The 15,198-nt window shown below is 39.6% G+C and overlaps 1 protein-coding gene across 1 annotated transcript in view; it reads right to left on the bottom strand.

Annotated features, from left to right (window-relative positions):
* The window catches only part of MAP3K5 (mitogen-activated protein kinase kinase kinase 5), a 110,993-nt gene that overhangs the window by 71,319 nt on the left and 24,476 nt on the right, over positions 1-15,198 (bottom strand). The window contains 2 exon segments of the mRNA XM_065834522.2: positions 3,439-3,462; positions 6,222-6,361. Of these exon segments, the coding sequence (XP_065690594.2) occupies positions 3,439-3,462; positions 6,222-6,361 (164 nt within the window).

The following is a 15,198-nucleotide window of genomic DNA, read 5'->3' as shown; positions in this document are numbered from 1 at the left end:
ACCTAGTCCAAGCCCCCTGCCGGAGCAGGAACACCTAGATGAGGTTACACAGGAAGGTGTCCAGGTGGGTTTTGAATGTCTGCAGAGTAGGAGACTCCACAATGCCCCTGGGTAGCCTGTTCCAGTGAATCCATCAGCTGGGTGAGGAGTATTAAAAATGTTTACCCCTGTTTCCACAGCGAAAGAGACCAATAGCTGAAAACATCTTGTAGGATCTACAGTCATCTAGTAGTACCTATACAGAGGCTCCAAGCTTGCAGATACCTGAAAGAGTGCTGCACCAAATGCCAGGCTACACCCCAAACAGGAGGTCGTAAGGAAGGGCTGGGGAAAACCAGCAAAAGTTACCATCTCTGGTCCCCCCAAGTGTCAGAAAAGCAAAACACTAAAAAGAGTCCTCAGCCATATAACGTTAACCCTGTTGCTTAATCTCTGTTGTCTGTGAGTCAGCTGCCCAGCAGAACAGTCCCTGTTGCCCCTGGATGATCCTTCCAACCAGACCAACAGCCCTACCAGGATCTGACCCCCTGAGTAGCTCGGACCTGGGGCAAGCAAGCAGCCTGAACTGAATAGTGAGCACTGTTTCAAGGTGTTAATTACTGCAGCTGTTTACAAATCATATATATAATGCATGCACATTAAAGTTCCTCAGATTCAGCAAGAAGTGAAATTAAAAACAAACCATGACACCAAAAACACAAGACAAAAAAACCCCGCACAACTGGCTATTTTGAACCTGACCTTCAGCTTTTCTCCAAAGTTGATAAGATTCAAACTAGGGAGAAGTAGGATGAAATAAAAACTGGTGAACTAAAACAAGCAAAGTACAGCCATGCACTGTAACCTTTATACCAACATCTCCTTGTGACTGAAACTCTTTACTAGTAATTTCTAGAATGCCTCTGCTGCTTGGTTGACCTCAAAAATCATATAACAGCAAAAACTAAACTTGAGCTTTCAAATATCAAACTGCCTCTTGTTGAAGTATCACTCCCTGTAAAAATGTATTACATGTTTTCGGTGTTATTGCAACATTTGGAAAAGGTCCAACTAAATAGCTATAAAACCACATACAACAGGAAATGAGCCTATGTTATCTTATACTGCTCTGCCCTGTTAGGGTCCAGGCAGTTTATCCTAGCTATGCAACATCATATCGACTATTGATAGGAAGTACAAAAATCCAGTCAGAACAAATAACAGTTGGTAATGGATTTTCTTTTTCTCCCCACCAGTTTTAGGAATACAAGGTTCAGGCAAAGAAAACACAAGGTGCTCCAGTTAGACAGATATATATATAGATAGATAGATAGATAGATAGATACACACACACGCACTTGTTTTACAGCCTTTTTAATCCCCTGGTGCCAAGGATACCATTGTCCTGTTACAGCCGATTTCTGCATGCTATTAAAAAACATGTTAGAGAACAGCAGGACTAAACTCCTGGTTTATTTATATATGAACTCCATTTTTTCATATTTGCAACCTCACATAATCATTTGTTTGGCTATTTTTGGTAAGGGTGGCCATCAGAGTCACAGCCTCTCAAGAACAGTACCTCTGTCCTACCAGTTTATCCAAAAGTCATATGATTTACAAAGTAACATGATTTTCATGAAGTAGGAATACTTAGGTATGCACTAACATTACAAAAAGTCTCCTTCCTGGCAGTTTGGGTCACAACACGACAAAAAAAATAAGAAGAAAAAAATCTGTGGCAGTTTCTAGGCCAGTTTTACTGACTTCCCTATTCCAGTCCCTGGGAAAATACTTCCTCCCAGAAAAGATGTTATGTGGGTGTGCTTGGAAACATCCGAGACTCTCAAGGAACACATTTGTTTTGTGGCACACGTTGAAACATTTCTAAAAGTGATAAATGACAGTTTCACAGCCACCTATCCAAATTTAAATGGAAAACAGAACAATCCTGTCTCAAACAGATGACAGCAAAGTTACCCTACCTCTCCTTGAGCTTCAGAGACTGTCATTTAAAAATAGGACAAGATAACATCTCCCCTTTATTCTACCATACAAGTTGTCACCTGCTGGTTTCCTGCTAATGGAGGTATTAGCCCTGTCCTTCCAGGGACACTAGATCAGTCACTCACCATTTTCCCTAGATCCAGGGCCACCAGAACAAAAATACAGAATGCATTTACAAGAAAGGCCTTACTGTTCTCTCTTACTGTTCGTAAAACCGTAACTGATCATTTACCCTACTTTCATTACAGAAAGGTGATAGATTTTTAGTCTAACATCACTCACAGCATTCTGAGGGTCTCTGAAAAGCAGTTTATGGTTAAGAGCTATACAGAAACTCTTTATGGAACCCTCTTTGCCTCTTTTTTTAATTAAAAAAAAACATAACTTAAAATGTAGCATTAGGAACAATGCCTGCACTGGTGTTTAAGTCACCTTTATCTACTATAGCTGATAGAGTTTCTAACTGCATCCTTTTCAAATGGTGTTTCATACTGGCAGAAGGCACTAGTTAATCCAGGAATAATGCAGTTTTTATGGCAGTTTCAACACTGTGGGAAATAAAACCTGACCAATTTCCAAAATTAAATGCTTCATATGCCTCTTAAAAAAGTTTATTCAAATATATGGAATTGTATGGCATACAAATAGCACCTCAACATACCTGCACACCACTGACTAACCGCTATAAAATTATATTTTAGCATATACGGCTACCAGTAAGTCTCGAAAGCAAAGCCAAGAACAACTCAACGTGCCAGATAATATATTCTGACAGGACTGGCCCCGCTGCTCCAGAACTAACCACAGTGAGACAGTAGTGTTCTCACCGTCACAGGTCTGCCCCCCTTGAATGTGGTAGGGAAAAAGCGGATTCACAAGGCCAACCTCAGAAACCAAAGGGAACCCGAGCTACAGAAACCTGCAGTTAAATGACTGACAGTCACTGACAGACTGCTGGGATCTGCACTCCACTTGGACTAACAGGCTTCAGGACTCAACTTCCAGAAATACACACACACATGGTCTCTTTATAAATATATATATTTTCATAGGTGTATTCATGGGTTTCTAAAACAAGCACCAGTTTCCAAATAACTCTCCTTTTCAATAGAGTATTTCTTAAAAACACTGAAGAACACTGTACAGAAAAAGGCAACAGAAAAAAAGATGACAGATTTAAACGGCATGTGAAAAAAATATGGCAGATATGTAAAGGCAGCAGGAAAATATCACTGATAGATGGAGGTAAGGTAAGAAGCAAGCCTGGTATCTAGCAACAAAGTGATATACACAGATTTGCTGCTAAGATTTCCAGAATTCTCCATGTAACTCCATAAAATATGGCATGACAGTGTGAAATGATTCAAGTGGAAAACATAAGATAAACAACATTAAACAGAACAGAAATTTGCAATGCCTAGAATTCAACTGGCACAGAGAAATCATACTTACATTATTCTTCTGGCAAATAATTTCCTGGAATAAAAAAAAAAAAAAGAAAAAAATGTATCATTAAACAACTACTAAGAAAGATAGCTTATCAGTATGACTTGCTAATGTTCATGTCTACAGACACAGGACAGGAAAGGCTAGTTGTTAGATGTTTCCTATGCCTGTCAAATCAATATAAATCAAGTACTGTCCCAGGAGAGACAAAACAACTATGGAACCAAGTAAATATGTACATCCTATATATGGAGACGAACATTTGCAGTGTGCGCGTGTTTATACACATACATGTATATACACGTACATATTCTTCCCTATGTAAACGTTCTAAAAGTTATGCTGTCCAAAAACTGACTATTAATACACATCTACTCATATTTGAAAAGTTAAATATAGTAACATTTTGCTGCCAGCAGAAAAAAACTGTGGAGAATAGTAAATGCAGTATCTCTATGAGGTTTTAAAATATTCCAAACCTGACTGAAATTCACATTGCTCTAGTATCTAATGCAAAGAATTTAGCTTCTTATTTTAAATGTAAATTTGCAGAGAAGAAGCCAGGGCACACACGGACAGAGAGAGCTGGTTCTTGCACACTAATCTGGGTGGTACAGGCTGAGTGCGAACCACTTTTGGACAGCAAACTCACTTTCAGGGAGATTTGTCAGCAAATTTTGATCCCAGCAACCAATAATCCTGCCAGATTTATCAAACAGCTATGCTACACCTCTGCTACTGGGACTGCTGAACAGCTTCACCTATACCACAGCATGAAAAACAGAGTATCAACCCAAGTCACCTCATATTTTCCACATTGCCCAAGTCAGGCTTCCATAAAACTGCTCTTGCCCCTGTTGAGGGGGCATGTTTCAAATAAGACTCTTGCTAGCTTTCTAAGTGTGGGATATAAATATATTTGTATGCACAAATAGACAAACCTATACATGTACATATATAGAACCATAGGATGGTTTGGAGTGGAAGGGACCTTTAAAGGTTACCTACTCAAACTCCCCAGCATGGGCAGGGACATCTCTCACTAGATCAGTTTGCTGTGAGCCCTGTCCAATCGGGCCTGAATGTTCACACAGAAGAATATTCCACCAGCAAAAGTTCACCTATATTGCTTGGTACCCCAGTTAAATCATGTTCTACAGCTTCGTGTTTTGTGCATTTCCATGATCGTTTCCAGACTTTGAACTCATCACCTTCTACACAAGACTAAAACTGCACACACGCTCTTGCGTTGCTTCTACTCTATCTGCTGACTCTAACAAATACAGGAACAAACACGGCCTCAAAAGATGCTCAGGCATGCCCACAACTACTTTTTTCAGGCAGTCACTCTGACAACTTGTCTGCAAACAACCTAAAGCAGAAACATGGGCCCAGCTCAAAGCTAAAGAAAACCAAAGAGAGGTTTTTGGTGAGTACTGCACTGGCAGTAACTGGGACATCCAAGTCTCCCTGTGCAGAACTGGGCTTTCACTGACATCAGTGGGAATCCTGCAAAGTCCACCTCCTAAACTGGTAAAAAGTTCTCCCACGTGTCCAAGGAAGCTTGGTGCCTTACTCCAAACTATAGCCAGTGGGAGCTGGATATCTGGCTCCTTAACCAGCACAATGAAATTCTGCTCTGCTTATACTGTAGGTCATTGTACTTGCATAATTGAATTCAATCCACACAGAGGTACTTTGTCATTTGCAGTTTTATTTTTAGGGCTTTCTTCTATATACTCTGTGTTGCAAAAAGAAAGGAAATAACTGGACTGCAACCACTCCAGTTTGTTGAAAAAAATCCTAAGGGAAGAAACTGAGTTCATCAAGGTATGCTCCTTCCAAAAGAGGGCCGAGCTGCAAATAATGGGACAGACTCAAAACCAAATATCCTACACTCACTAGCCAGCAGCATTGGAAGCAAGCACTTCATGAGAGGTAGCAGCTCCCAGACTGCAGTCTGATTCACCAAGCTGCTTACTAAAATGCTTCTTTTCAGCAACGCCTAGAATGGAAGTGCAATAGCATAAAACACGTCCTGATCGGAGCCCATGAACCTGAGGGAGGGGAAGTAACTGAAAAGACTGCCATCCACATTGTCTGCCCTCCCCCATCCGCAGGGAAGTTAAACCTTCAGCAGAGTTAGCAAGAGGAAGCAAGTATCAACTCCTTGGCTGACACAATTCACAGCCCCATAGGTTATCTTCAACCATCATCTTGCCTTAAACCAAACTCCCATACTGTGAACTGTGACCCTGAGGAGGAGGTATAAGTTTTGTTTTTATCAGCTCTGCTACAGCTGTAACTCAGCAAGGCATAACAGAGACCATCTGGGGCCCCATCAGGTTTAGCCAGAGAACTGCTGCTTTACACAGGGACTAAAACTTATTCTGCTGCCCCCTACACAATACTATTCTCATCCACTTGTTACTACTATAACAATTTACCCCAAATACCAGTAACTCTCAAAAATGACAAAGCCACGTATTTCATTTCTTATCTGAAATTTGTCAAACTTCTGTTTCCAGAAAGAGCTATTTAACACTTAGGTATTTACAGACTGTGATAAAATAATCTAAATCTTTCTCTTGAGAGAAAAGAAACTTGAGTTTTGCAGCATCTCACTGTGGCTATGTTTCCCAGGCCTCAGAACACTTTTGCTTTTCTTTTGTGAAACACCAGTGGCATCTGTGTTTCCTACGCAAACAGACAACCCATTTCAAGAGCTGGACCAACTGTGACTTCTTCCCCCACACAACCAAACACCCCATTTTTCCATTCAAAGCTACCTTCAGTGACTGCAGAGACTCTGCATTGGTATCACAGTAGAGGATGATGTTGTTGGCCATGCTGAAGCTCTCCCTGACTCCCAGGTGGTAGAACAGGGAAGGCTGACGGAAGGCATCACTCATCTCTACAACAGCGATATCTGCAGAAAGAAATGATAAATTGTCAATGCCACATGTTTCTGGCAGCCAAATACTTCTACACCATGCCTCTTCACACAATTTGCTTTGATAAGACGACCCGATTTTAAGTAGGAAATAAGTGATCTAGAGGGATTTCCCCATTTTAGCTGTTATGTTTGAATTTTGAATATAGTCAGCAGGATGTGGTGGTGGTTGGGTTTTTTTTCCTCTTTCTTTTTTCCTTCCTCCCCCTAACTTTTTCTCTTTTTTTTTTTTTTTTCAAGTGAGACCTTGACTTCCTCAGGTAAAAACATCACTAAGCAAGAAACGGCAAAAAGTTAATTTGGTGCCTTGGAGAATAAAATCTCTGCTTAATTTACACATGATGATTGATGACCTTGCAGAAAAAAAAAAAAAAAAGAAAAAAATTTGACTGAATGTGTATTTTCACCCTCTGTGCAAGTTGCAATAAAATTTCATGCAATACATTTACATCACTGCAGAACATACTGTACACATTCTGTATGAAAATTTTGGAAGAAAACAGCTGTAAACTTGCAATATAAATTACCATCCAGATCTATTTTGATTCATATAGGAAGACTAGAGAGGGAGAGAGAAAAGGACAAGGTACAGCAGAATAGAAGGAAAGAGGGAATGAATATGTAAAGCCACAGAAACCCCCATATCAGTAAGAACTTTGTTGTGCAGAGAATTGTGTTCATCACAACTTTTACTTGCATGACTAAAACTAAACACATTCACAAATGCTTACAGAACAAGGAATGTAGCCTATAATTTATCTTAAAACATTTGTTTCACTTGCCCAGATTCACACCAAAGTAAAACAAGAGGCAACTGCAAAGTGTCAGCAAAAGTACTTAAGGTTATTATAACAGGCAGCATATTTCTACTGCAAAAGGCTTGTGGGATCAAGAGAACAAAACAAAAAAATTGACTCAACTCCACCTCTCCTGCAAACACTCTTCTGTCTCTAAAACCAATTAAATTTTTTGTTCCTTTTCTTTCAGGAAAAAGTAAAACAGAATTCAGAGAAATGCAGTTCTGTGAAGAGCAAAACAAAAAAGCAGCCTGGTTTCCAGTGTGTCTCCCTGCTTTCCCCTCCCTGCAGATGCTTTTATGACAGAAAGGATAGGTAGCAAGACACGCTCAGCAGGCAAAAAGCTTTATGTACCATCAAGTTTCTCTACCCTAATGGATTTAATAAGCGCTTCTACCTCTAACCACAACTTTTGCCTTGTCTATTTCCTTAGACCATCAAAACTGTTATGAAGCTATTCAATAAAAGATAAGCCTTGTGGTCATGCTGTCAACTGGGAAGGCAGCAATGATGTCTCTCCAACTTGTTGAAAAGTAACATCTTTGAGGCATCTACTCTTTAGCTGTACGTTACTGCAACTGGCCTACAGGCTTAGAAATTATTAAAAAGCTGAAGAAAGGATAGATACACACAGGGCATGAATAGACAGCATGTGCATATGCAAGCTTAGGTTCTTCAAGAAACAGTATAAAAGGTGAGTAACACAGTAATAAAAAAGGATTTTTTTCCCTCAAAAGTCAAATATTGAATTATGTTTTCTAAAAGTTTCATAGCTTCTATTTTAAGAATCTCCCTCAGCCCGATTTCATATCAAATATTTGAAGTATGCATTTCATCAGATATATTTTATTGAACTGAAAAAGGTAGTGCATTGCTATGACCATACAGACACTGACTTTCTTTAATTTTAGGAAACTGAGACACCACAAAAGCCAAACAAAAATAACAATATTGCTACTATATTTTGCTCAGATGAGATTAGGGCTTGGGTTTTTTTTTGTGTGTGGGGGGTGCTGCTTTTTTTGGTTTGTTTTTTGGTTTTTTTTTTTTTTTAGGACATTGCCAAAATACAAGCTCTATTTTTAACTACTGTTATTCATATATGTCTGATCTTGAGCAACTGTAAGTCTACAGTACATTTCTGTCACATGGAGCAGGAAGAAGATTTGCACAACTTGCCATGACTAATTCTCAAACCTTGCAAGATAACGTGCTCTCACCAGGGATGCAAAACTAAGGTTAAAAGAGAAATACTACTTAAAAAAGGAAAAAAAAGTGATAGAGTCTGATCAAACTCAGAATACAGAAAATACTTGAGATATCTTATATTAAAATGGCAAGTTCTCAGAACCATGAAGAACAACTACTCTTAAAAGATGTACATGTATATATGTGTGCATATATATATATACACTCACCACTGTCAAAATCAGCTGGCCAAAACTGTTTAACACAATTGCGAGAACAAATCTGATCGTGGGCCGCACTGCAAGAAATGTTCTTGGGTCTTGTTCTATCCTTACCACAGCAATTAAAAAGTTAAAAAACCCACACACATATCAAAAGCCTCAAGTTACTTCAACAGAGGAGGGAAGTACCACAAGAATAAGGAAACATTTGTAAAAAAATTACACTAAGATACTGGTATAAACTCTGTTGTGATACATATATTTCTTATGTAACTAAGAGGATCTCTTTCCTTTATATATAAAGACCTCTGTGAAATCCAGGTCTGGATAATCTCATTTGATAACACAGTATCTTCCTTAGAATAGGTTCAACTTCAAAGTTTTCCTTCTTGCTCTAGCAGTTAGGTATTTTAAGATGAAGTTGTCATTCATGACAGAGAGACCAGATTTCTGAAGTCCAAGTTAGCCCTCAGGTCTGGTATCACAGTTTGAGGGGAACAGCCCAATTCTTACCTGCAATTCCAACAAGCCACAAAAAATATGTGCACTTTTGGGATCAAGTGGCTATCCAATAAATAAAACCGAAACAACGTACACCCTAAACCAACTCTTCTGACAGACCCATTTCCGACTGGCTTCTTTCACAACATCGGGAGAGAAACTCCTATGACCTAAGGAGGGATCAGTGTATGGAGCACCGGTCAGAAGCCAAATACAAAGCACCAAGTGGAAGCTCATTAAAAAAAAAAAAAAAAATTAAAAAAATTGTGGTAATGATTCCTATAAAGCACCTGAAATGTACTGTCAAGCACACTATAAAGGGCTAAATACTATATTCAGTTACATAAATATGATTACAAGTTTAGCAAAGCTGAGTAAGACTGATGGCTTCCAAGACAAATCTAACTCAATTATACATTCATAAAAATTCACTAGCTCAGAAAAGCCAGGATTTAGCCAAGCCCAAAAGAACTGCTCAGTCTTCAGTACATAAACCGTCAGAATCCCATTTATCAGGCTCTCACTCTCATTTCCCCCAGATGAAATTAATCTAACAGGCTGCTGCAATGAAAGATACACTTTCCCTTCACTGGAAAAATACAAATTCACAAGTGGCAAAATGGTATTTCAATAAAGGTGGAAGAACTATCTCTGCAGTTACACCGAATAAAACCCACTTAAAATATTGGCAATTTTGCTTTCAAGGTAAGTAAAACAATAACTAACCAAGAATATGAATCAGAGTAGAGTCCTATCAACACCTAAACCCTCAAGATGAAGCACTCTGAAGACCATGGATTGACAATTCACTCCAAATGCTCTTTTACATCTTCTGTATTGCGGCAAAGAAAGTCTGTTCAGGCTCCAGCAGCCCAATGAGCAGGGTGAGGATGGAGGTTGACTGCATAGAACACGAGCAAGAGACAGGTAAGGCAAGAACTGCAAGTCTTGCAACCCCACAGGTTGCACGAAAGAATACATTTTATCCCTTATTCTGGTCTTAGGCACAAGATTAAATTCCCCTTTCTCTACCTCCTGACAGCAGACCTGGTTACAGATCACTAATCTTATTTAAAGAAACCAGGGTTAGTATCGTCTTTGCTAGCCATCTTTCACATTATGGGTAAAAGTCTCATAATAGATCTTACAGTAAATGGTGTCTTGCTACTTTACAAACAATAGAGTATGCCTAGCCATAACCTTCTCTCCCACCTCCTTAAACAATTGGCATGCCTACAAGGATGTGACAGTAGTGTAACCTAAGCGTGAGATTAGAGCTTAGCTCTGGCCTTGGCAAGAGAAAAACCACAAATGCAGCAGCAGGCAGTTGAGCAAAGCACTCCAAGCTCTACCTGTCTGCCGACTGCAGCCAATCCACCCGTAATGAAGCTGCCTACACCTACAGACTAGCTTGGACAATCCCACACTAAGCTGCTGACATAGCGACAAACACAGAGCAGTCAACCTCTATGTTATCAGGTTAACTAACATCTGTATCAGCAAGAGTTTGAAACACACCGTTACACACTCAAGAGAACAAAATACCACTACACTGGGAATTGGCTTCTTATTATCCCAGGAAACCAGATTCACGTGATGGGATTGGAGACAGCTGACTTGACCCTTCTTTCCTGAGAAGCAGTGGAAAAGGACACATCTGTGAAGCCTGACATATATTACAATTATGTTAGCAATAATTATTACCTGCAGCGTAAATCCGGTTAGCTCTTTCTAAGCTATCTCTACAAAGAGCGAGAATTTAACATATAAAAATCTCTGATTTTTTTAGGAAAGGTTAATTAGTAAAAACTTAAGATTATTCACAATAATATGGTCAAGAGAGGCAAGTGTCCGTTAGTGGATTTAATGCCCTTTGCTCTTGGTTATTGACAATGCCTTTAGTCACCAAGAAGGCAATAAATTAAATGCAATGGTCAAAGTTCATCACGTATTCATTGTTTAAAATATGACAGGGCAAAGAATGTTTGAACAAATACTCTGAGATATCACACACATACACCCTATTTTTTGACACTACTTGCTTACTACAGTGCTGCCAGGAAAAATGATGAATGCAAAGAGAGCAACTATAAAGCTAATGAATGTTTATGTTTACTACTATAATCTAATTAATTGGTATGAAACACATGGCCATTGCCTTACATTCATTGTTCCACAAATTATCAGGGCAAAAGGGAAGCTGATAACAGCAACATCTGAGACAGTCCAAAATTTAGGATTCTTTTCCACTTGGGGATTAAAAGACAAAGTAAGATATTCTTCTGACAAAGATACAGAAAGAAGAGGGCTTGTGACAAAATTTATTCAACATAAGTCTGAACACTAAACGTTTTTCATACTGCAGTAGCAGCTCTCCATTCAGCATCATAACAGTGGTTTTGACAAGTCATGATGACACGTACTATTGGGTATGCTTTCAGAACCAAGCAAGCAACATCCTTATCTACTTCACCTTCTTCATGGCTCTCTGTGTTTGGCACCGATATCTTTCTCTTCATCCAGAGACTGCCTGCATGAGGTAAGAAATGTGGTTTGGAAATCCCAGCACCATGTCAGTACAGGTTGGTATTTCTGGTTCAGTTGTGCAAACCACAGCATCACTGACTTGTCAGCATCACTGGAATTGGATATTTCCTGATGGGAGCCACTGGGATGAGCACATCTAAACACAGGTGAATGGTTGGACCTCCCAGGAAGCCCATCCAGCTGAGCTGGTCTGGTGGGAGAAGCTAGCCAGAAAAAGAACCTTATAAAGGTGCCTGAGGCTTGGATTTGTGTAAGGTAAAGCATGTAATGACTGTACAGGCCAGTTAAATATGCCATATATTAGAGGAAAAGCACAATATTCACAGATGCTCCAACTGATGTACAAAGCATGCTCAAGTGCACTAAGACAGAGACATGTAACAGACATATGCTAGTTCTTATCTAGCGTAAAGCATTGTGGCTCAGTATCCTTATAGTAATCTTGGCTCAAGCAGCCTCATTTTTATGAAATGGAAGCAGAGCTACTGCATCACTGAAGTACAAACCAGGGCCAGTCCTGCAATCTACTCAAAGGGAAATTTCTGAGCACACTTTCCCAGCAGATGCTACACAAGCCCAGCAGTCTGGTGGGTACCCCTTTCTGGATGCTGTGTGGCACAAAGTAGAGATATAAATAATTAGAGTACCTAATACCCAAAAAATCAACAAGTTACCTTTAAATACAACAGTGCCATACTGCACCCACGTCAGTATTGAGCTCACTGCTCCCTGAATAGCTAAAATTGTGCCAAACTGTTCTTTAATTTCCAAGTGAGCTTCTACACCTAAACTCATAAGCAAAAGGTATGATTCCAGATGAACCCTTTGAACGGCTAGTTGTTAGTGTTAGAGGTGCTCTTGGCCCTCCCCAACGTGTTTGTATCAGACCTAGACTTACTCAGTTGTCTCAGTGGGTATTAACCATGCTATCTGCTGGCTTAGGCAGGGTTAAGTGCACAGGATCAGTCAGATGATATCACTTTCCACCACATGGTCACTAGGTCCTACACAAAGAAAGCACCAGACACCACAATATCTGCAGGGATGCAGCTGAATACCTCCCTGCTTCTGCTTAAGACAGAATCACATATTGTTCCAGTGAGTAAAGAAATGGTATCCTCTGTGCAGACATGGATGCAACATCCACTTGTTCAGGAACCCCAAATATAACATCACAGGAAGAAGAGTTCCTTGAGGCATAACACGGAAAATAAATTAACAAACAAGCGAACACACACACCCCAGTCCACCTCATTACAGATACAAATTAAGCATCTATACACACATGAACAGGTTCTACATGTGACTTAATTTAGATCTGTGGGAATCTGCTCAATAACTTAGCTATTCACTTAAAAAGCAACCTTTCATCTTTTTAAAATATTGATAGTTGCTGATTTCTTGATAGATAAGGTAAGAAATAAGAACTGTTTAAGCTAAAGGGATGATAACGTGGCACAACAGCAAATAAAAGCTGTGCCTGTATGCATTTAAACCAGAAATCACAAGGAAGTTTATAACCCATAAATCATGGTATTCTGGGGCATATTCTGATATTCTGGAGATATTCTGATCTGTAGAGTTCACTCTGCTGTCACAATGGAGCAATGCAAAACTTGCCCTCTCCCACAATGCAGCAAGGTGCGTCTTCAAAAAACCCATATGAATAGATTCTTGCCAACTTTTGTAGCTAATTGGCTCAGATCATTCTCATAAACACAAGTGCAAGACTTCACCAAGCAGAACCACCCAGACAAGGTGGAAAAAACAACTGACTGGTTTGTTTACAACCACCGTATTCTAAACCAAGAGTCTCTGAGTGAAACCCTGGGCTTGTTGACTGCACGGCACTTCAAGGATATGAAGGGAAAAGAACCTCTCACTTCTGTAGTCCAAGGCTGATGGGAGCAAAGCAGAGGGTACTGACTGAAATAAAACAGCAGAAGCTGGCAAGTAAGTGGTAACACAAAGAAAGCTCATACAGATGGTAAGAAAGGAATGAGAGGGGGAAGAAAATATGTAGATGATAAGCATGAAAGAGGAGCGTGTAGGAATTAACACAGCAAACTACATGGCAAAATCTAAACTACTGTATTAATGATCTGAAGACATCTGGGACAATATAGAAAGGCTTTCTGCTGATGGGGAGGAAAAAAAGAGAAGAAAGCTTGAGATTCAAAAAATCCACGCTGTTGGCCCAAGACAAAGCACTGTGATGTTATCACATGATTCCAACCCCCAACAACTGAAAAAAACCCAGTGTCAGCTTGATGCATGTGGGAGGAACTCTGGATTAGGAAAGAATAAAAAATGACAAGCAAACAAAGAGCCATTTATTTTAAAATAACCTCAGTGCATTCAGGCTCACTGCATCTGTATCAGCCCCAGTGAAACAGACTCCTTTGTGCCAGGAACACCAAATACTAAATACTCTCTCAACTCCAAACTTTGCAATCAGAAGAAATATTCTGAGCTCAAAGAGGTAATTAATGAGGCTCAGCTGAAGGCTTGAGCACATTGCAGGGCTAGTAAGTGTTATGACCTGTACCAAATGTTCAACCAACCTGCAAACACAACAGCAGAAGTCAATGAAAACAAGGCAAACTGTAGTAACTCAGTTCTTCTACATTTAGAAGTTTTGTCCAGAGGATCTACATCACTGCAGATTCTTTTTTTTTTTTTTTCCAATGAAGACCAAGAACTCCTTTGGCCTAGACAAGAACTTAAGCAGATAAAACACCCCAAACAAATTATCGATGTGGTGGTATCTGTGTGACTGTTTTGGTTTATATTAACTACCCAAGGAGAAAGTACTTGTGGGACCACAGGTGTGCCAAAAGTAGAGCTCAGAGAAGAGAGTCTTACAAAAAGCAAAGATCCAGGCCTCGGAGGTGATGGGAAGATGCCCTGAAATCTAAAGGAACTGTAGAGAGTTTGCCACAGCTCCAAAGGTGCAGAGTTCATTAAAATCAAGGCAAGAAACAACAATCCACCTCAAGAATACGATGGGCAGGAGGAAAGCTGATCAAAAGTTCATTTTATTTCTGTTTATTTCTTCCTTACTGACCTGAAGATTTCTCATTTAAGAAGTATTCTAATTTTTATTCAAATACAATCTGCCCATTTTTGTTTGTAACATGGTTATATATTTGGGTTTTTTTGAGCAGCTCTCTGTGACAAAAATGTCAGATCCACCTCCAAGCTTCAAAAACCAGCTCTGGGTTTAATCACAGCAGCTACTGGGATCAGATCAAACATCTGTTTAGCTCAGTATCTCCTCTCCACCAGAAGCCAGCAATCAGTGTTGCAGACACTAAAGAATGGAGCAAATAAAGACTGACCTTTCTCAATCAACAATCCAGAGATATTTCCAGAAAACTCTTGAGCTAACTAGAAGCCTGAATAGTAACAACTAAATTAGCAGTTCATATTGTGTGGTTAATTAGAGCTGCTTTTCTTCATATGTTACTTTGCATTCACTATCACTGAACTTCAGCTATCCTTTATCTGCCCATTTACCTGGTACCATATGAGTTTCTGCAATTCTTTACAGCCCGTT

This window comes from Patagioenas fasciata, chromosome 3 (assembly GCF_037038585.1).
Source record: "Patagioenas fasciata isolate bPatFas1 chromosome 3, bPatFas1.hap1, whole genome shotgun sequence".
Classification (NCBI taxonomy): Eukaryota; Metazoa; Chordata; class Aves; order Columbiformes; family Columbidae; genus Patagioenas; species Patagioenas fasciata.
The sequence above is the reverse complement of the archived record's forward strand: the minus strand, read 5'-3'. Positions and strand labels throughout refer to the sequence as shown.